Source organism: Sciurus vulgaris (assembly GCF_902686455.1).
Source record: "Sciurus vulgaris genome assembly, chromosome: X".
NCBI classification, from domain to species: domain Eukaryota; kingdom Metazoa; phylum Chordata; class Mammalia; order Rodentia; family Sciuridae; genus Sciurus; species Sciurus vulgaris.
Window position 1 is genome coordinate 111,539,135 of NC_136471.1, and position 22,114 is coordinate 111,561,248.

Consider the following 22,114-nt stretch of genomic DNA (forward strand, 5'->3'; position numbering starts at 1 on the left):
CCTATAATCCCAGTTACTTGGGAGACTGAGGCAGGAGGACTATAAATGAGGCCATCCTGGGCAACTTAGCAAGATCCTGTCTCAAAATAAAATTTAAAAAGGTCTGGGGGCTGGGGCTGGGGTTGTGGCTTAGTGGTAGAGCACTCTCCTAGCATGTGTGAGGCACTGGATTTAATCTTTAGCACCACATAAAATAAAATATATTGTGTCCACCTACAACTTAAAGGGGGTGCTGGGGGTATAGCTCATGGTAGAGTGCTTACTTAGCGCACACAAAGCCTTGGGTTTAATCCCCAGTACCAAAAAAAAAAAAAAAAAAAACAGTGCACACAGGAAAAACTACTGAATTGCAAATGGTCAGTGGATAGAAGGAAAGAAGTATAAATCAGGCCGACAACATTCTGTTTGCCTGAGGACATTCAAGTGGAAATTCTTATATTGATTTTATGTATACACTTTCCAAAAAGGATTTTTTACAAAGCCATAGCAATAAGATTCCCACAGTATATATAGATCAGTGAACATAGTCGGGATTAGCATAGTTGAGCTTCAAATTTGGTTGGAGCTTCCCTGTAGCCAGGGCCATAAGAGGAAACAAAGATTTATCAGTCCCTTAATGTTGAATGAAAGGAAGCACACAACATTCTATGGAAACACTATAATTTTTCTGGCTCTGCATGATAATAGCAACAACAAAAACAAATGGCTTTCCTATGAGTACTTGCTATGGACAGAATCAGTTCTGAGTATATGTAATATCTTAATCCTTACAACCCTGTGAAGGGAAGGCTGTTTCCAAAACACTTGGGGGTACAGTATGAAGGACACTGCATATAACTAGCAAGGAATGGGGCATTGATTCAAACTCGGGTGTTCCTGAACTTATTTTTGGGGGGGTACCGGGCATTGAACTCAGGGGCACTCAACCACTGAGCCACATCCCCAACCCTATTTTGTATTTTAGAGACAGGGTCTCACTGAGTTGCTTAGTGCCTAACCATTGCTGAGGCTGGCTTTGAACTCACCATCCTCCTGCCTCAACCTCCTAAACCACTGGGATTACAGGTGTGCACCACCGTACCCAGCTGAAATTTTTATTTTATTTATTTAGGTACCAAGGATTGAACCTAGGGCTGCCAAGTTGCTGAGGCTGGCCTCAAACTTTAGTTCCTCCTGCCTCAGCCTCTGGAGTCCCTGGGATTACAGGTTTGTGCAACTGGCCTGTTCCTGAACTCTTCACTGGTGTTCACTTGATGTGATTATTGGCCAGTGCCCTTATGAACATGTTTTTTTCCCTCCTGGTACTGAGGATTGAACCCAAGGCTTCCTTCATGTTAGGCAAGCACTCTACCACTAAGCTACACCCCCGGCCCTTTATCAATATTTTTATAACAATGAGCAAGGGAAAACTTATGTGACTTTTTCTAGTGGCTTTTGGTAATTTCACAAAGCTTCATATTAAAGACCAAAGGACTAGTGACAGTTCTCTGAGGATACATGTTACTATTGCCCAAAATGTGTTCTGCACATTTTGAGATGCTTTTAAGAAAAGTGATTCCAAGGACTGATAAGCTTTGGAAACACTTGTATTGGAAAGTCATAATTATATTAGCATTTGCATAGAGGAGTTTAGAAGTAAAGAAACCTGAGGAGCTTTTATAAACTCAGTGTTGCTCACACTTCATTGACCTCAAGCCCAGTTGTATTGTTATATGGAACACTCTTTGGTAAAGAAATTCAAATCTGTACTAAACTTTAAAAACCTGCCAAGATGCTGGGCCTGGTAGCGTACACCTGTAATCCCAGTGACTAGGGAAGGTGAGGCAGGAGGAACACAAGTTCAAAGCCAGCCCTAGCAATTTAGCAAGGCCCTGTTTCAAAATAAAAGATAAAAAGGGTTGGGGATGTGACTCAGTGATTGTGCATCTGGGTTCAACAGCCAGTACCCAAAAGAAATAAAAATAGAAATTAAAAAATAAAAAAAAAGATAGCCAAAGAGATAGGATAGTTGGCTCTCTGCTGTAAGTGATAAGCCTGGTCATTGTCTTTCTAGGGACATCAGAGGAAAGAATTGTTAACAAGTACCTGCAGGTGAAGCCTGGATTTTGCTCACAAAAGCAGCTTTTGATATTCTCTAGTAGTGAAGCAGTTGCCCTATAGAGCCAGAGGCCAAAATGCTTTAGTCTGGAAAATCCAAAGGTTAAATCATTTCCCAAGACCATAGAAAATTCTCATCCCAGTGAATAACCTGCCTCTTCAGCTAAGACACCAACAAAAGTTTCCACTGGCAATTTGACACAATTAGCTTGCTATGTGGAGTTCTTACTTGCTAATTGAACTTAGAAAGATGTTTACCAAAGACAGCAACTTTTTTTTTTTCTATCACAATTACTAAACGAATTTTTCTTTTTAAAGAATTTGATGCAAAGGCCCATTGTAGCTTGAGGTATCTCCTGGATTGTGATGTGTAATCAACACATAGAAGGATACTTCTTCCTCTTTTTCTTATAACAGGAGTGCAGGTGTAACTTTTGACTCAAAATAAGATTACTAAGAGTAAAGTAAAAGTTTCGAAGATATGTAGCTAGTATATAATTCTGTGTAATGCTACTTAAAGGAGCTGACCCTTCCTGGTACTGAATTTGTTTTTGTTTTTATTTTAATTTTCTGGTACTGAAATTTTAAAGGGGATGAATTATCAATGTTATCAGCCTTGTGTGGCTTGGTGCTTAGCAAGTTCCAGTTCATAGAGCCCATGGCTAATAGATTTGTTCAGAGGAATGTTGGAAAGACAGGTGTGGAGTTTTAAAAGAGAAGTCCGGATTGAGGAGCAATGAATTGTGGGGGCAAGTAGTCAGGGGTTTAGAGGAGGTTGAAGCCTGGGGAGAATATAGCGTCCTCCAAGGAAGAGAGTTTGTAGAAAGAAGACTAAGGACCTCCTGATGTACTTGATTGCAATTGGGTGTGCCCACTTGTTTCTCTGTGAGCAGCCCATTTAGAAATGCTTTCCTGGTGTGTTTCATTTTAGTAAATGGATGACTTCTGCAGATGGCTAACCACATTCATTTTATTTTTTTTTACTCTCTTAATAATTAAAAGATGACCTTTTTTCCATGTCTCCAAATTCTGGATTATTTTTTGATGTCACTGTGTCTGATATCACTATAGGTCTTAAGTAAATCTATATGATCCTTTTACTGTAATATCATAGTAAATCAAGGTGATAATTTCAAAAGTGAAAATGACCTGTATTTTCAGCTTTAGCAGTGAGCATGATTCATTTTGCATTTGTGCAAAGTTTGTTATCATGGTGGAACTAATCTATATCCCACATGCTGGAATGTGGGCTCTTCTAGGGTAAAGGACAGTGCCTCATATCATTATTTCCACAGTTCTGACGCATAGATGTGTTGTATAAACTCCCTTTGGAGTTTTCCTCTTGCCCTATGGATTTAGGGGGGTGATTTTCAGCTGTCTTCCTTTTTCTCATTTATTATGTTATTAGTCTGTTATTAATCTTTCCCAAATTTCCTTAAAATATCTCTTGGGGTTGTAATATCATTTTCTATTAAACTGAAAACATCTAAGTTGTTTAGGTTAACCCAGACTCACACATTCTGCAGGTTTATATTGGGACTCTTTTTTAAACTCATCACCTGAAAATATTAAGTGCCTGTGTAAATAATTCTGTGGACATATGCACACCATTTTTCTTTTATGCCAGGTTTGTTTAAACCTTGATTCCTCCACAGTAAGAGAGAGAGCATTAGAAGATCATTGTTTTCACTGAGGAAATATCTTCTGTGCCTTGAAATATAGAATTTTGAATCCAGAACTTCACTTTTATAAAAAATTTTTTTGGTTGTTGATGAACATTTATTTTATTCATTTATTTATATGTGGTGCTAAGGATTGTACCCAGTGCCTCATACATGCTAGGCAAGCGCTATACCACTGAGCCACAACTCCAGCCCAGAACTTCACTTTTTGATGTTGGTTTTTTGTTTTTGATTTTGGTTTTGTTTTGTTTTGTTTCGTCTCGTGGTGCTGGGGATCCAACCTATGGGGCTTCTACCACTGAGCTACATCTCCAGCCCTTTTTAAAATTTTTGTTCTGAGACAGTCTCACTAAATTACTGAGGATGACCTGGAACTTGGGATCCTCCTGACTCAGCCTTCTAAGTAGCTGGGATTACAGTCATGTGCCTCTGCACCCAGCTAGAACTTCTGTTTTTTTTTTTTTTTTTTTTTTTTTTGCGGTGCTGGGGATTGAACCCAGGGCCTTGTGCTTGCAAGGCAAGCACTCTACCAACTGAGCTATCTCCCTAGCCCCTGTTTGTTTTTTTCAAGAGTTTTATTGAGATACAATGCACGTGCTATATAATTCACTCATTTAATGTATATAATTCATTGGTGATTAGAATATTCACAAGAATTGCACAGCCCCCATCACACAATTTTAGAATAGTTTCCTCACCCCAAAAGGTCATACCCAATACCTATTTTCAGCCACTTCCTTTCTGCCACAAGCACCTCCCAATCCCAGCCATAGATAATTACTAATCTCCTTTCTGTCTTCATGGATTTGCTTATTCTGGACCTTTCATATAAATGGAATCATACAACACATGCTCTTTCATGACTGACTTCTTTCATTTTGCATAATGTTTTAAAGGGACATCTATGTTATAACATGTAATAGTACTTCATTCTTTCTCAATAATGAATAACATTCCATTGTATAGGTATTTGGGGTTTTTCAAATCTATTTATCAGTTGATGGACATTATTATAGGTAATGCTGCTATGAACATTTGTGTATGAGTACTGGAACTTATTTGAAAGAAATGACTCTGTAGTTCCGTCATTGTAATACAGGAGGCCATAGGATCAGGTATGGCAAGAGTGTTTAGCAGTGCATGCCAGGAAGTGAAAAACAGGCCATCAAGTTGAATTTATTGGGAGAATGTAAGGCCAAGCCTAACTATACATGGGAGACTCATGCCAGAACACACCAAGCTTAAAATTATGATTCTCCTAGAGGCTGTTATGGCTTTTTGCTGACCACAGACATTGGAAGTTTGATATTTAGCTATATTTGTCTGAAAAAACAAGACCTACTTTTCCCAGTGGTAGTACTCCTGGGGACTGGACTAACCCACCTCTAACGCCTCTCCAATCTAGTTTGCCTTTTGAGTAGTGAAGACTGACAGTACCATTTTGTCTTGGGTTTTTCTTTGTCTGCCTTTTTTCCAAACATAATGGTTAGGATTTCCTATGAATTATTTTCTTCTTGTATTGAATTTTATTTTTATTTGTGTGTGTGTGTGTGTGTGTGTGTGTGTGTGTGTGTGTGTGTGTGTGTTGTGTTGGGGATAGAATCCAGGGCCTCATGCATGCTCTTACTACAGAACAACCTCCTCAGCCCTAAACTTTTGATTACTACATTTATTCTGTAGGCAATAACATGTTAGTCCCTAATCAGGTACTTTAAAAAAAAATCTCAATCTGTAAATATAAAGACACTAAAGCCAGTTAATATTGAGTTTTATCTCTTGGAATTCAAGCAAGATACAGATCTGTGTGTTAGAGTATATCCAGAAAATGGATAACAGATAATGTTAACCCTATAGACTTGGTCTAGATGTTATTTCAGCAAAAATCTTTGGATATAATGTAGCAGTTTTGTCACATGCCTTGCATATTTGGTCAAATCTAAGGAAATTTCATCCTAATGATCTTAAGTCAGTGATTTCATTTTGCCCAGTTGCTCAGCTGTGATAAAGCACAGATATGTAATAATTTCAAAATTGGGGAGTAACTATGATATGGTAGAGTCTAGAACTCAAGTATATATAGGGCAAATTTTGAATCATGAATCACTTTCTAAGCACTCTATGTTTATTTTTTTGCTAAGCTCAGTAAGTCTTAATAGATTACTTTCATTTCAGAACTTAAGTTTAAAGTTTCATTTCAGAAACATTAAGTTTCATTAAAGAACTTAAGTGCTATCTTTTGATAGTTTTCAGCATGCCTGAGTTTCCAAACCTAAAAAGTGCCAAATATGGAAAGGAAGAAACAATAACAACAACAAGAGTAACCAACATTTATCGAACGTGTAGAATGGGCTGAGCATGGCTCTAAGTTTTACATATAGAATGTAGACATATAGACCATACAGACTCATGAATCATCATTGCCTAGAGTCAGCAAGGAGTAAATCAAGGTCCTTCTGACTCTAAGACCATCTTTCAAACCCTGCTCAAATTCTCTTCTCAACCACAGGTGGTAAAAGGCATCAAAAAAGGGAACATGTCAAAAAATATGTATGATTCCATTTTTTCCCTGATGGAACAAAGATTTTTTTCCTGTCTTTACATGCTTCGACGTCTCTTTTAAAATCAGATATCACTGGAAGAAATGGTACATTATTATAAAATCCTAGTAAGTTTTAAATGTCTTATATAAAACCTTAATACTAGCAAATTTCAGTAGGAAAGGAGTTGGAATTAAGAGCTTTGAATGCTTGAAAGGGGGACAGTGTTAAGAGAATTAGACACAGGAGCCTGGGGGGTCCTGCCATTATTTTAGTTTTGCTTAAGGCGGACCTAAAATATGCATACTCTTACTTCCCACTCTGTGAGATTCTTCTTAATTAACACCAGTAATGCCAAGGCTTGTGAATGTCTTTTCCACCTAATTTAGGGGTATTTTGACTTTGTGCTTGATAACATTTTACGGTACAACTTTAAATATTTTTATTGTGATTGAAAAGGCTCTGTGCAATTTCCATTTTTAAAAATGCATTACACTGGCAGAATAATTTGTCTTTTTTAAGAAGCTGCTAATTTGCTAAATTTACAGTTACTGTAATAGTTCTATATGATTTACTATATTTGCCTGTATCTAGATTTTGGTGGATATGATATAATTGCTTGTTGTCATACTGTATGAGGGTAAAGCTGGATTTCTTTGGGTCTATTCCTTTTAGAAGCAGACTTTTGTAGTTGTTCTACTTTATAAAATAGACCCTGTGTATGCTCTTGGTTTGCTATACAGCTTAATGTATATTCTTGGTCACTGCAAAATAACCTTCATTTCTTTATTCCAAAAATATCATTATACAACTATAATTACACTTGGTAGGGAAGTTCCATTTAAAGAGTAGATGATGTACATTGAAATCACTTGACCTCTGTACATTGATAGGAATTACAGGAAGAAAGGATAATACTAGTTATGATCACCGGAGGGGTACTTGTAGTTATTGCTGCAGGGTCCAGGCACTTTTCACACTTTTCAGCAAGTGGAGGTAAGGCAGTAAGCTTTGCCAACTTGATTTATCTCCTCTGTGCATTAGTTGGTTAGGAAATTTTTTTAAATGTAAATTTATATCTGAACAACCAAACTTATATACTTTGTGATATGAAATTAACAAATCATATACATCAATATAGTTGTAGAATGCAAAGATTTTTAACTGTACAGAGAATAAGAAATTAATAATGCATGGGAAACTTATTTTAGGATAACTAGCTACAGGAAGAAATTGTAGTGACAGAAGCCATGTGCCATGAATTTGAATTAGTGTTCTTTAGGGGGCTACCAGAAAAATGTAATTTACAAGATAATCAAGAATGTAAATAGATTCTCTGTGGAGTTGTTGCCTGATCCCTGACATATATTCATCTGTATTGAAATGGCCACATCTTAACAGTTGAAGAATCAGTAAGAGAGAGATGTACAACTTAGGGAAAAGCAAAATATACATTGACAACAATATAAATTGACATTCAAATGAGTGAATTGTGTACATGTGGTTAAACTTACCTTGCAGCAACTTACCTTTGAACAGTGGTGTCTTATCAATCACTTATGGAAATGAGCTCCCCGACATGCCTTACAAATACAGTGTTAAAAAAAATCCACACTATTATACACTTTAGAAGGTACTTGCATAGATGTTCTTAAATATAAGAAAACAGCTTAATTCATAAGGGCTAAATAGCTCCATGTCCCAACCCCTAATAAAAATATTTCCCAACACAGCTCTGTGACCAGGACTGCATTAATTAGAAAACCTTTAAGAAAAGTTATCTCCACTTCAACCCATTATGCATCAATTCTTCTTGATATTCTTCATGAACATTTGTAGATACCTTTTTTTTTTTTTTTTTTTTTTTTTGCGGTGCTGGGGATTGAATCCAGGGCCTTGTGCATGCAAGGCAAGTACTCTACCAACTGAGCTATATCCCCAGCGCATTGTAAATACCTTAAAAGAGAATTTAGACTCAAATCAAAGAACTTTGTGTTGTATTCGTTATTGGCCAAGATAACCTCTTTTGAGCCATTTCGAATTTTAGAACCTTTGGCATGGCAGTTTATTCTTCCCCAGGATCTCAGAAGGGAAAACTAGTCCCTTACAATCAAGTTTGTTATTGATTTTACTAGGTGGCTTATGTTTGTCACTTGTCTGTTAAGGAGAAAGGTACTTGTTTGACTCATTTAATCCTGCCCTAGAGAATTGAGGTCTGAATGCATACTGACTATATATACATCTATATATACACATATATGTATACTATATATACATCTATAAAATTAATGTGGCCTAGTGACCTCTGATTAAGATAAGATTAGCTCTTTTTTTTAATTTTTTTTTATTTATTTATTTTTTTTTTAAGATTAGCTCTTGCTTGAAGGCACCTTCCTCTGCTTCAACCATTTGTCTATAATAGATAATACATGGAGTGAAAAATGAAAAACATACAGCTAGGCTTTAAAACAAGGAGGAACTTTGGATGGTATAGAGGAAAATGGGGCGGAAGGGAGTTGGGGAAGGAAAGATAGCAGATGGACATCATTACCCTATGTACACGTATGATTACATAAATGGTGTGAATCTACATTGGGTACAAACATAGAAATGAAAAGTTGCACCCATTTGTGTACAATGAATCAATGCAATCTATAAAAATAAAAATTAATAAAATAAAACAAGGTGAACGTCTCTGCAGACTAGAAATGGAGGGGGCACGGAGCTGGGAGCAAAGCAAGTCATGGTGAGCAGTGAGTGAGCTGAGTTTGTAGACTTTAAGTTCCTGCTTTCATCATAAGGATTAAAATTCTCCCTACAATGTGTGACCCCAGAATCAAGATTACTATTTGAAATCAGGGCCCTATAAAAACATACCTGGAGAGATACATACCCATGCATACTTAAACTTGAACATGAACAAGAACAATTTAGACTACTGTGGGGAACTACAGCCTGTATAGAGCCATGGACCTGACAAATAAAGCGTGGGGAAGAGGCAAGAGTGCAATGGGCAACATAGCCTTGAAGCCACCATCTGAACCAGTCTGCCCTAGTGTCTAGTGATGGAATTAGTGACATCACCATACAACTCAACATAGAAGCTTCAAACTACCAATAGGAGATCTGCTTCTAGACAATACACTCCTGAGTAGTGGGTGAGTGCAGCCACCAAACAACTTGATAGAGAGAGATGAGTTTAGAAGGAGAGGAAAATATAAAGGAACATACAAACAACATCCCTTTCAAAATGTTCTCCAAATCAGAATCCAAGCACTAAAGAAATGAGGTAGCTCCCCACCCCTCAAAAATTCATCAATAGATGAATTAAGGCTACATGAAAATAAAATGATGAAACACTATGACAAAGATAGTTCCAGTGCATTCAGTATGCTCAAGAGATGTAAGTCAGGGAATGCTATTAACTAAAATAACAGGAAACTTTGCAAATAAAACTAATCATTGACGTTTCTAAACTCAAATTTCTGCCGAAACTCAGGCAGAGGAGGGAAGGGAATTAGAAGAATGATACTGAGGACCTTACTATGCATAGCACTAAGAGAAACAGATAAGAAAGTTAAATGAGCAATTAAGAGAAATAGAGAATTGACCACAAAGCTCCAAAGTGTACTTTACTAGTGTGTATTTTAGGGGTTCATTTTGGGGTATATTCGAGGGCTTTCAGAAGAAGAGAATGGAGGAAATGGCAGACAGGCAATATTTGAAGCTATAATGGCTAGGCATCTTCCAGAATTGAAGAAGGATGTGAGTCTTTAAGGAAATGGTCTCCCAAGAGAAATTTCAAACATCTGGGAAGGAAAGAAAGGCCTGCATGAAGCAATTGGTATTCTTTACTGCACAGCTTTGAGAAGCCCTGGCTGATTAAAATGAGCCTTTTCTGTTTTTCACTGGAAAACACAAAAACAGAAATGTAATGTGTTGTATATACGAAACCATGTTTCCTGAACAAAGACACTGGTAAATGACTCCTGAAAGGAAAACCTTGTGGACAATAAGACATACAGGATCAAGATACCCAGGAAGATCTCTCTAGAAAAGGTAGTCTTCTGTCAGTACTTTTGTGAAAAGTAGGTGGGAAGACAGTGATTGCTTGTTGTACTATCTGAAGTTCATGTTTAAAAACAGTGTTTTCAAAAGAAACAGGAATGATCTAATCTGGTAGAAAGAAAAACCTTGAATAAGATTCTACATAAAAAAACTATCAGGGCTGGGGAGATGGCTCAGTTGGTAAAGTGCTTGCCTTGCAAGCACGAGGCCCTGGGTTCAATCCCCAGCACTGCAAAAAAAAAAAAAAAAAAAAAAAAAAAAAACTATCAGAGGTGGGCACCCTGGTGCAGACCTATAATCCAAGAGACTGGGGAGGCTGAAGCAGGAGCATCACAAATTCAAGGCTAACCTGGTCAACTTGGTAAGACTCTGTCTTAAAATAAAAAGGGCTAGGGATGTAGGTCAGTGGTAGAGTGACCCTGAATTCAATTCCCAGGTGGGGTGAGGGGGGTTTCAGTTGGAATATTTCAGTGAGGGTGTTGTTCTTTTAGTGAATAATTGCAAAGCAGGGAGGGGACAGAAGGCCATTCCTATGGAATGAGACTGTGAACATTGGATACTGCTTCGAGTTCACAGAAACATTTAGCTGATGACCTGTTAAGAGGTCAGAAGATGGATTTAATTAATGTGGATAGCTACATATATTGATTTAGACCCACGGGGTCAGTGTGTAGAATCTAGTTAAAGGTAAACTTGTTTTGATAAAACTCTTTTTATCATTATTTTGTCAAAACAGGTTGCTATGAAAGAAACTGTACAAACAATTATCCCTGAAGATTGATAACAATAGTATTTCAATGAGTACAGATTGGAGATTCTGTTCCTGTAGATGAAAAAGATCATACATTGATATTCTGCATGACTTTAAATAAATTCCTGGAAAGCTTGTAATATTAGATACAGGGTAGGACTAAAAACAACAACAAACTTATAGTATATTGGATTTTATTTCTGCTTCATTGTGAACATGTAGCAGTTTGAAACTGAGCATTTTGGAAGACATGTCATCCCCTGTAGAATGTTCCTTCCAGATATGGAACAACAGAAAATATTTTCCTAGCCAGGCATGGTGGTGCAGACCTGCAATCCCAGTGACTCAGGAGGCTGAGGCAGGAGGATTGCAATTTTGAGGCCAGATTCAGCAACTTAGCAAGGCTCTAAGCATCGTAGTGAGACCCTGTCTCAAAATAAAAAGGTCTGGGGAGGTAACTCAGTAGTAAAGCACCCCTAGGTTCAATTCCTAGCACCCCCAAATTTCCCCAATATGAAACCTGGTCTTGAGATTATCTTACTTTCTCAGACTGGACAATGGGAAAAGTTTTCTTACCACTTAAATCTTGTATCTTTTCTCATAGATTAACATATCTCCATGTTTGTAGATAGGAATTTCTCTAACCTGATGAAATATCATCTATGAAAATCCGAAACCTGCCATCTTATTTTGGTGTTTATCATAACTGGAAGAAAGATATGAATAGTTCTAATCAGTCACTTTTGATTCTCCAGATCCTAAAGCATTTGGAACCATTGCATATGCTAATATTCTTGTTATATTTCTTTGGACAACAATCAAGTATAACTAAAAGAAAGTGGAATAACCATACAAATCGTAAATGACATAAAATTCATGACAATAAACATTATTTGTTTTTTGTTAGTTTGTTCGTGTTTTTTTGTGGTGCTGGGGATTGAACCCAGGACCTTGTGCTTGCAAGGCAAGCATTCTACCAACTGAGCTATATCCCCAGCCCCAATAAACATTATTTGGAAGAAAAAAGTATACTACATAAAAAATAAGCCAAGAACAATCAAGGTCTTCTATGAATCTAATGTCATAGGCCTCAAAATAAGTGCTAACAGAACTAAAAGGAGAAACTAACAAATCCATTATATTTCAACATTCCTCTAATAAAAATTGATAACTGCAAGTAATCAAAAAAAAAAACCAACAGTGTAGACAATTTGAATAACAAATTTAGCATACTCTATGTATTTAGAAATTCTGCATTTTAGAGGGGGAAATGTACATATTATTAAGTACTCAACAAACCCATTTTCCAAAGTGACTATGAACTAGATCACAAAAAGAAGTCTTGCTAAATTTCAAAGGATCAATGTCATAGAGGCAGTCTCTGATTAAAATGCAAATTAATTAGAAGTGTGCACTAAAAACAAGCGAAAACATGTTTGGAAATATAAAAACTGCACTCAAATGACAACAGGATAACTTAAAAGATCATAATAAAGATTATAAAGTATAATTAAAAACTAAATTAAATCAAGTGATATATTTCCAAACTTTTGGTCTACTTTTAAAGTACTACCAAGGAGCAAATCTGTAATCCTAAATGTATTTATTTTAAAACAGTAAAGATAGCTGGTCATGGTGGCACATGACTGTAATCTCATTGGCTCAGGAAACTGAGGCAGAAGAATCTCAAAGCTAGTCTCAGCAACTTAACAAGGCCCTGAGCAACTTAGTGAGACCCTGTCTCTAAATAAAATATAAAAAGGGTTAGGGATGTGGTTCAGTGGTTCAATCTCTGGTACAGAAAAAAAAAGTAAAGATCAAAAGATAATTTAAGCATTCTATGTGAAAAGCAAAAGGAAAAAAGTCCAGTAAAATAGAAAACATGATTAATAGACAAAAAAGAAACCAGAATAAATGAGGAACTCTGCCACATTCCTGGATGTAAAGACTCAATAATATGAACTCAGTTCTTCAGAATTTAATCTATAAATTCAATATGATTCAAATCCAAAGTTTCAACAAGGGTTTTTGTGAAATATGAAAATATAATATTAAAATCATAGAGACAATCAAAGATATCAGCATAGCCAAGACAATTTTAATGAAGAACAAAGTTGGGATGGGAGGGGCTAACAGACACCAACTGATTTAAAACATCACAGACCAATAGAATAGAATTGAGAACTCAGAAGCACAACTGTATATTTATGCACACTTGATATATTGCAGAGGCACTGTTAAAATCAAAGGGAGAATCATGAGGTAATGAATGAGATTGACTCAATTCTTTATATGCAGAAAGTAAAATTAGATCACATGTTTCTACTAAGCACAAAAATAGGTTCTGGGAAAATCAAAGACCTCAATGTGCAAAACAAAATTTTAGACTTTAAAATGTAGGTGTAAGGAAGATTTTCTTAAACAAAACTTAAAAAGCAGGAAACATGGAGAAATACGTTGAAACAAATTTTTTGTATTATAGGACGCCATGAACAAAGTTAATCTACACTAAGAGAAGGGCAGGAGATAATATTTGCTATGCACGTAACTGACAGGATATGCATCTAGAATATATCAAGAACTTTAATAAGAAAAGACAATCCAGTGGGAAAATGGGTAAAGGAAACATGAAAAGCCTGTTAACAGGAAAGAAATTCATCCTTTAGTAATCAGGGATGTGCAAATTAAAATGCACCCATCACATTGCCCCCAAACATGAATGTCAAATAACACCAAGCAACACCAAGCTTTTGAGGATGTAGTCAAATGGAAAACCCCATTCACTACTGGTGAGAGAGTAAATTGGTAAAACCACTTAGAAGAACATTTTGGTGATATGTAGCAATGGTGAAGATATTGTTAGGACCCAACAGTTCTACATCAAGACGTATTCTGTGTAGAATCTCTTAAACAGGTATCCAAAAAGACAGGTGTAAGGAAGTTCATTGCTTCATGATTTTTAATAGTGAAAAGTTGGAAACAACCTAAGTGCCACGGACAGGAGAATGTTGTTAGCATATTCAAGCAACAGAATAATACCTTACAGCAATAAAATAAACTGTGTATCAGCGTGGATAAATCTCCAAACGGTGTTGAAGGCAAATCAACTCTTAGAACGGTATGTACATTCTTAAGCATAAAGTTCTTAAATGTAAAATTTAAGAACATGCAAAATAATGATGTTGGAGATTAAATCACATGAAATGGCCATTTTTGTAGGTTTAACAAAAAACAGGTGAATATCAAAATCTTTAGGTTCATTGTAACATTTGCAGATACATCCATGGTAATGGTGGACATGGAATTCAGTATGACATTATCTCCTTGGGAGCAATGGTGAGGAGGGAATGGTATGGTACTGAGGATACATGGGGAGCTTCAGCTTTAACTGTCATATTTCATTTCTTCGAAAAGTTTTTGAAGAAAATATGGCAAATGTTAAAGTGATTAAAGCAGGGTGGTGGGTACGTGGATATACTCTTTCTATATTCTTCTACATTTCTGTTCAAAATGTTTGATTTTTTTTTTTAATCAAACCAAAGTACAGATAGGGGCATAAAAAATTTAATTTCGTTATAAAGAAATACTTGCAAAATGATCAAATTTTTTGCTGTTTACTTGTCTGAACATAGCACTCATGAGACTTTTAGTATTATATAAAAAATTGAAAAGCATTGCCCCTTATACATTAGTCAAAAGATTAAAATTTTGTTTTGTTCTTTTAGCATTGGTAAGATCATCATCTCAAACACCATTCATTAGTGCCTCTCTTTTGCTTGCTCTTGTTTGGTGGTGATCAGATTCTATCTGCCATGTTATAGGAAATCTGGTGATGATATTCAGTTTTCTTTCTTTTTTTCCTTTCCTCCCCTTTTTTTTAAATGATGCCCACAGGAATCTGCAAGCAGAATATGATCGTCTAAAGCAGCAACATGAACATAAAGGCCTGTCCCCACTGCCATCTCCTCCAGAAATGATGCCCACCTCTCCACAGAGTCCTCGAGATGCTGAGCTCATTGCTGAGGCCAAACTACTGCGTCAACACAAAGGCCGCCTGGAAGCCAGGATGCAAATCCTAGAAGATCACAATAAACAGCTGGAGTCACAGTTACACAGGCTGAGGCAGCTGCTGGAGCAAGTGAGACCCATATCTCTCTAATATGAGATATTTACAAACATTTGTTTTTCCCTCTTAAGCAAAACTAAAAGCAGAACTCAGAGTTCTTGGAAGTATAAGCATCAATTCTTCAGTGCTTAGAATATGCCCAGCAAAATGCTAGATGTCAAAGCATATTTTAAAAGGGGGAAGACTAATGTGCCTTTTTATATAAGATGTGTCCTGCCAAAATGTTTTTATTAGACCAATTTGAAAGCCATCTTTGAAAAATACAATTCCAAAATTTACCTCTTGAAATGGAACTCTCTTCTTTAAAATTAGTTATAACTTCTAATATACCTTTGGACTTTTCTCCTGATCCCTAACATATCATTTTTTAAGCTTCCATTAAAAACCTAGCAAGATACTGCATTGTCACAGACTCTATGCAGACTTGGCCCTGACTTTGAGGGAATTTTAAGTTCTCTGTTATATTACTTAATACTTCCCCAAAATATGAATTCTCCGTTGCATTGTTAAGATCTCGTGTGATCTCAGCATTCTCACATAGCTTTCCAAATATTTCAGTCTTTCAGTCTAATGATATAAATATCTTGCCCTACTGTAACTCTTTTTTTCTCACTTTCATGACAGTGCACAATTCATATACAAAGCTAATATCCACAGATCATATCAACAGTAAAATATCCCAAGTTCAATAACCTTTGGGAGATTTCTAAGTAGAGTAGGTCAAAATTTCTGGCCCTGAGTTCTGTAAATTTTATTTTATATATTCATTTATTATGAAAAATAATTGTTTTCTTTTGGATGCCTTAGCCCCAGGCAGAGGCCAAGGTGAATGGTACCACGGTATCTTCTCCTTCAACCTCTCTACAGAGGTCAGATAGCAGTCAGCCCATGCTGCTCCGAGTGGTTGGCAGTCAAACTTCAGAATCTATGGGTAAGTGTATTAGCTACTCCTAGATTTTGTTGTCTCCTAAGATCAGGGAGTGGTGCATTGTTCGCTAGTAGTTCAAATCATTAGCTGGATTATCTAATATCATTTCTATATGCAGTATTGTCATAAATTCCTTAAGGGATATGATGATCTTAGTCTTCAAAGAGCTAGCCTTCAGTTATTCAGGATAAGCAGTTCATTCATTTTGGAGACCAGGGAAGGCTTTATTACCAGTTGTTATTTGTGATGGCTTCCAAAAACTGGAGTGATGTGTCAATCAACTTTTCATCATCATGACCAACATCCCAACAAGAATAACTCAGAGGAGGAAAAGCTTAATTTTGGGCTTACGCTTTCAGAGGTGTCAGTCTATGGTTGACCAAATCCATTGCTCTAAGCCTGAGGTGAAGCAGAACATCATGGCAGAGGAAAGCTGCATACCTCCTCATAGCAGCTGAGAAGCAGAGAGAGAGAGGTGCTAAGGACAAAATATAAACCATAAAGGCATGCCTCCAATTACCTGCTTTCTCCAGCTACACATTACCTGCCTACAGTTACCCACCAGTACAGTAGTCCTTTCAAATTATTAATCCATCAAATGGATTAATCTGATTAGGTTGTAGCTCTCATAATTCAATCATTTTACCTCTGAATACTCCTGCCTTGTCTCATATGAGCTTTCAGGGGCCACCTCATATTCAGATCATAATGAGTACAAACCAAGCATACCCTGAGGTAGGAATAGTGTAAGGGAGGGTGTAGAGATTAGGCCCAAGGGTGAGGAAACAGCCAGTAGTCTGTTAAATAGAAAAATAAGGTCTAAACCAAGGGTACAGGGAAATAAGCCTTCAGGAAAAGGTTGGGGGCTCATTATAGTGAAATGACCACTATTGGGCTGAGGTGTTTGACTCATTTTGGTAAGTGTGAGGAAGCCAATGAAAATCACATACCAGGCTAAAAAAGATCTAAGAAAAAATTTCTTAAAAGGTGCGTTCTAGCCCCTGTATTTGACCCAAAGTAAAACTTTTATCGATGAAAAGACCAATTAGGAGGCAGTTGCCAAAACTGAGGCATGTGAGTTGTGAGTGCCTGCATTTGAGAGATGTAGAAAGAAGTTATAGGTCTATCCCAAGTGTCAGAGGGCAGACTGTGGAGATTTGAGAGTGAACTCCATTAAACTGATTGCTGAAGGATATGGGATGAGAAATAGATAGCAAATGTACTCAGATACAATGCCTTGGGAAAGACCTCCACTTGGGTGATGGGATGCTGAAGGAATGGGACGTTGGAATAGGTTCAAGGAAAGTGTGATCAAAGCTCAATGGAAATGAGGATAAATCACAACCTAATGGGTCACTGGAAATGCATTGGCCTCTTTGGAGAATATTTTCAGCCAAGAGAAGGGAAGTTGGAAAACATCTGTCCTTTCAAAGAAATTAAAAGATCAGTTCATCTTAAAAACGAGGAAAGTTAGTAGAATGAAATCAGGCATTACTATCCTGTGTTCATACATGATTGTATGACCAATGTAATTCTACATAATGTACAACCGGAAGAATGAGACGTTATACTCCATGTATATATGATGTGTCAAAATACATTCTACTATCATGTATAACTAATAACAAATTTTTAAAAAGTGAGTGAGAACTAAGGAAAATGATAACACTCTGGGGACATTACCAGGTAGGTAAAAATGAGATGAGTTTGTGGAGGAAAAGGGTCAGTGAAATGGGTCAGTGTGGTCTGTTGTCATTCTTCAGCAAGGTTCTCTGCCTAGGATTGGGTTCTAAGAAATCTGGAATAGATGAGGCATAAATGATAAAAAGAAGGTCAAAATGAGCAAGGCATGTTATAGTGGTAATAAATGGCTGTGACAGGGGTTGTTAACCAGTTGCTCATTGTTTTTTCCTGCAGTGCTATGATAGACAGTAGTGTTTTATGAAGGCCACAAATATTTGACCCATTTCCTTCATTTCTCCTTCTCTCTTGAGGCCAAATGAGCATGAGTCAGCACCATGTTCTAGCCTCCTTTTCCCTGGGTCCTAAACTGATTATATTTGACTCTCCCAATAATACTTCACAGAGCCATGCACAATGGTGCACATCAGTATTCCAAGCTATCTGGAAGACTGAAGCAGGAGGATTCATTAATTGAGCCCAGCAGGATCAATGTAGTGAGACCCTCATCTCAAAATACATTCCCTTCTTGCCTCACACAAATAAGTATTACCTCACAGAAGAGACTTGTGAGTCCTTGATTCCTCACATCTAAAGTTCCTCTGCCTGTGCTATGATGGTGTATTCGTACTTGAGCTCTTCCATAGAGGTAGACTAAGGAGAATGAAAATGCTTAAATTGATAGGACAGAAAGGAAAGGTCAAAGGTATGCATGAAATTTATGGTGAAAGATTAGGAGATATCATGGAAGTAAAATGTTTTCAAGGGATTTCTACTTTTTAAGACGTAGCTTCCCTGTAAACTGCTGAAGGTTTTTCATGGCAATCATTGAGGGTTTAAAGGTGTGGTTCACGAGGCAAGGGTTGTGGGGCTCATCAGCAGGGTGGTGAGACCCTTATGGTGATGATGCCAGTAGGCTAGGATGGGAAAGATGTTGAGGAGAGTGGATGAGCGATCTGAGGTCGAGGGCATTTCTGAGGGAGAACAGGTGACTGAAGCAAATTTGATAATGTTCAAGCATCTGGAGTGGTAAGGAGAGGCATGTGCTCCTCTGGAGAAGTCAAACTCTTGTACGATAGCCAGGTTTCAGTTGTTTGGAGAAGGAAGGGAATATGTTTGAGGTTGTTTTCCTAACTTTACTACACCTCAGTGATTTAGGGCAGTGTCTGTGTCAGACTCTCTTTCTCCACATGAGATCTGAATACAGCTAATGGACTATTGGGACTATAAATGATAGCACAGTGCATGAAAAAATATTACATGCCTTTGAAAAGTCTATAAATTCTGAAAACAACTGAGCTTTAGTGCTTCTGTTGTTATTTCCTACTTCAAAATTTTCCTTTTTTTTTTTTTTTGAAGTAAGTAAAGCATGTGAAATTAAGTCGCATATTTTAGCAGTGAGATTCAGAGCCCTGGGTGCTTAGAAACATTAATTATTTAGGTTGTCAACACTGATGAAAAGGCAGCATTCTTGTTAAAGCACCCAAACGAAAGTACACATCAGGCTGTGTTCCTGATGATTTGTGGAAATAAGATTGTGGCAGAATTGAATACAGGGACAGAAGTGCTATATTCCAGTGGCTATGTTAAGCTAAGAGATAACTTGCCAATATAAGATAGACCAGCTATGTTGTTAAGTTTGTTCTTTGAAAGAAAAGACTGAATTCAAAGGTGCTTTATCTTATTGTTTTTGTTTTTTTTTTTTTCTGAACCACATAGCCAACTTCATTTAAGAAGGGAAAAAAGGATTATCGTTTTGAAAGAGGCTTGCAGGTGTTTAAATAAATGCAATGTGTGTCCTCATGATTTGAAGGTTTGAGATGCGATAAGACTGGGATCTGCTGAGCCCTATTCAGGATAGAGAATGGCATTCTTCATATATACAACCTCAATCATTTTCTTTTAACTGAAATATGGAAGAAGTCAAACTAGGTGATCTGTCTAAAGAGTTGGAGTATAGTCAGCCCTTCCTACCCAGCAGCCTCTGCATTCATGGATTCAATTAACCACAGTTAGAAAGTATGGGGGTGGGAATTCACCTATACCGAACATGTGTACACTTTTTCTTGTCATTGTTCCCTAAACATACACTATAACAATTATTGTTTACATAGCACTTGCATTGTCTTAGGTATTATAAGTGATTTGGAGTTGATTTAGATTATACAAAAGGATGTATTGGGGTACATGCAAATACTATGCCATTTTATGTATAAAAGGCAGCATCATGGATTTGTTGATAACTGCAAGGGATCTTGGAATGAATCCCCCAAAATAATGAGGGACAGGGGACTTCCTCAAACCATGAAATGCTTATCACCAATATGTCTCTGTGTGCCTATGTGTTCTATATAACTTTCACTGGGACACTATGCTAATGAAGTACACACTCTATTGGAGTAAACAAAGAAAGAAAGAAATAGAAACTAATAAAGTAGGTTAGCCAGCTTTCCATTGCTGTGACTGAAATACCTGATAAAAAAAATTTATAGAAGGAAAAGTTTATTTGGATGCATGGTTTCAGAGGTTCAGTCCATAGTTTATCAACCCCAAGGCAGAAACATGATGTAGAAGGACATGGCAGAGGAAAGCTGCTCAGCTCATAGCAGCCAGGAAACTGGGACAAGTTATAGTCCGTGAGGACACACCTCCAGTGACCTACTTCCTCCAGCCACACCTCACCTGCCTACAGTTACCATCCAGTAGTCTGTCCAAATCATTAATCCATCAAAAGGTTTACGCTACTGATGAAGTTATCGCTCCCATAAATCCAATATTTTCACCTCTGAACATTGTCGCATTGCCTAACACATGAGTTTGAGGGGACATTCCTAGATCCAAACCATAGCAAGGCTTATCTTGTTTTAACTTTCTGAGCTCTGCACCCCGGAGTCTATGTCTTCTTAACAGGTCCTTATCTCTAGTGACTTATCACCTTCTACAAGTTTATTCTTTGTGAAACGTTTTGTATTTTATTTGTCATTGTTCCCTAGTATTTAGGTGGGGGTACTAGGGATTGAACCCAGGGGCACTTAACCACTGAGCCACATCCCCAGTTCTTTATTTATTTAGAGACAGGTCCTTGCTAAATTGCTGAAGCTGGCCTTGAACCTGCCATCCTCCTGCCTTGTCCTCCTGAGCCACTGAGATTATAGGCATGTGCCATTGCACCTGGCATGATTGAATAAGTGATGAAGAATTACTATGTAAGCAATATAGAATCCTCTTTAGCACATTGCATCAAGACTTTCCTCAAGATTCTCTCTCCATCCCCCTCACTGTTCTTCCTGGGCTATCTTTCCATCCTTGGTAACCCTACATCCAAATTTCCAGCCCAGACCTCTTTCCTTAGCATCTTCTGGATAAAAATATTACCCACTCTGAAATCATGATCAGAACTTCTTTTCTGCCAGGCACAGTGGTACATGCCTGTAATTCCAGCACCTTGGGAGAGTGAGGCAGGAGGATCATAAGTTTGAGGCCAGCCTCAACAACATAATGAGGTTCTAAGCAATATAGTGAGACTGTCTCAATAAAAAATAAAAAGGGCTGGGGATGTGGCTCAGTAGTTAAGTGCTTCTGGATTCAATCCCTGGCATCCCCCCAAAACTTCCAATTTTCCAGACTATAAAAAGATTGTCATTTTCTATACTTTCTTCCTGTACCTGCCTTCCTTAGCCATGTTCCACCACCAATCCAATTGCCAAGGTCAGTTTGTTTTGCTTCTTATAAAAAGAACAAAATCCTTCAATTCATCTGCCCAAATTTAGTCCTCATCATGCACTGCCTGAACAGATTATATAAATACTTTCCTAATTGGTTCCTCTGTCTTTGGCATCTTCACCTTTCCAAGCCATCTTCCAGATGGTTCTAGTTACTCCCCTGCCAATCAGATTATATTATATTATTTCCTTCCTTTAGCATTTTATGACTTCTTTGTGCTTTCAAAATGAAGTCCAAACTCTTCAACATGATCTGTAGCATTGAGCACAAATTTTTCTTTTTCTTTTTTGAGGGATTGGTGGGGGAATACTGGGGATTGAACCCAGAGGGACTTTATCACTGAGCCACATCTCCAGCCCTCTTTACTTTTTATTTTGAGACAGGGTCTCACTGTGTTGCTTAGGGCCTCAATAAGGTGCAGAGGCTGGCCTTGAACTCACAGTCCTCCTACCTCACCCTCTCAAGCCTCTGGTATTACACCACCACACCTAGCTGCACAATGTTTTCTTAACCTGAAATATA

The 22,114-nt window shown here is 37.4% G+C and overlaps 1 protein-coding gene across 10 annotated transcripts in view; it reads left to right on the plus strand.

The window, feature by feature from the left end:
• Positions 1 to 22,114, plus strand: part of DMD (dystrophin) — a 2,089,750-nt gene that overhangs the window by 2,045,536 nt on the left and 22,100 nt on the right. For all 10 annotated transcript variants that reach the window (XM_079122792.1, XM_079122788.1, XM_079122791.1 and 7 more), the window contains 2 exons: positions 15,030 to 15,273; positions 16,069 to 16,192. In XM_079122792.1, the coding sequence (XP_078978918.1) occupies positions 15,030 to 15,273; positions 16,069 to 16,192 (368 nt within the window). The remainder of the gene's footprint in view (positions 1 to 15,029; positions 15,274 to 16,068; positions 16,193 to 22,114) is intronic.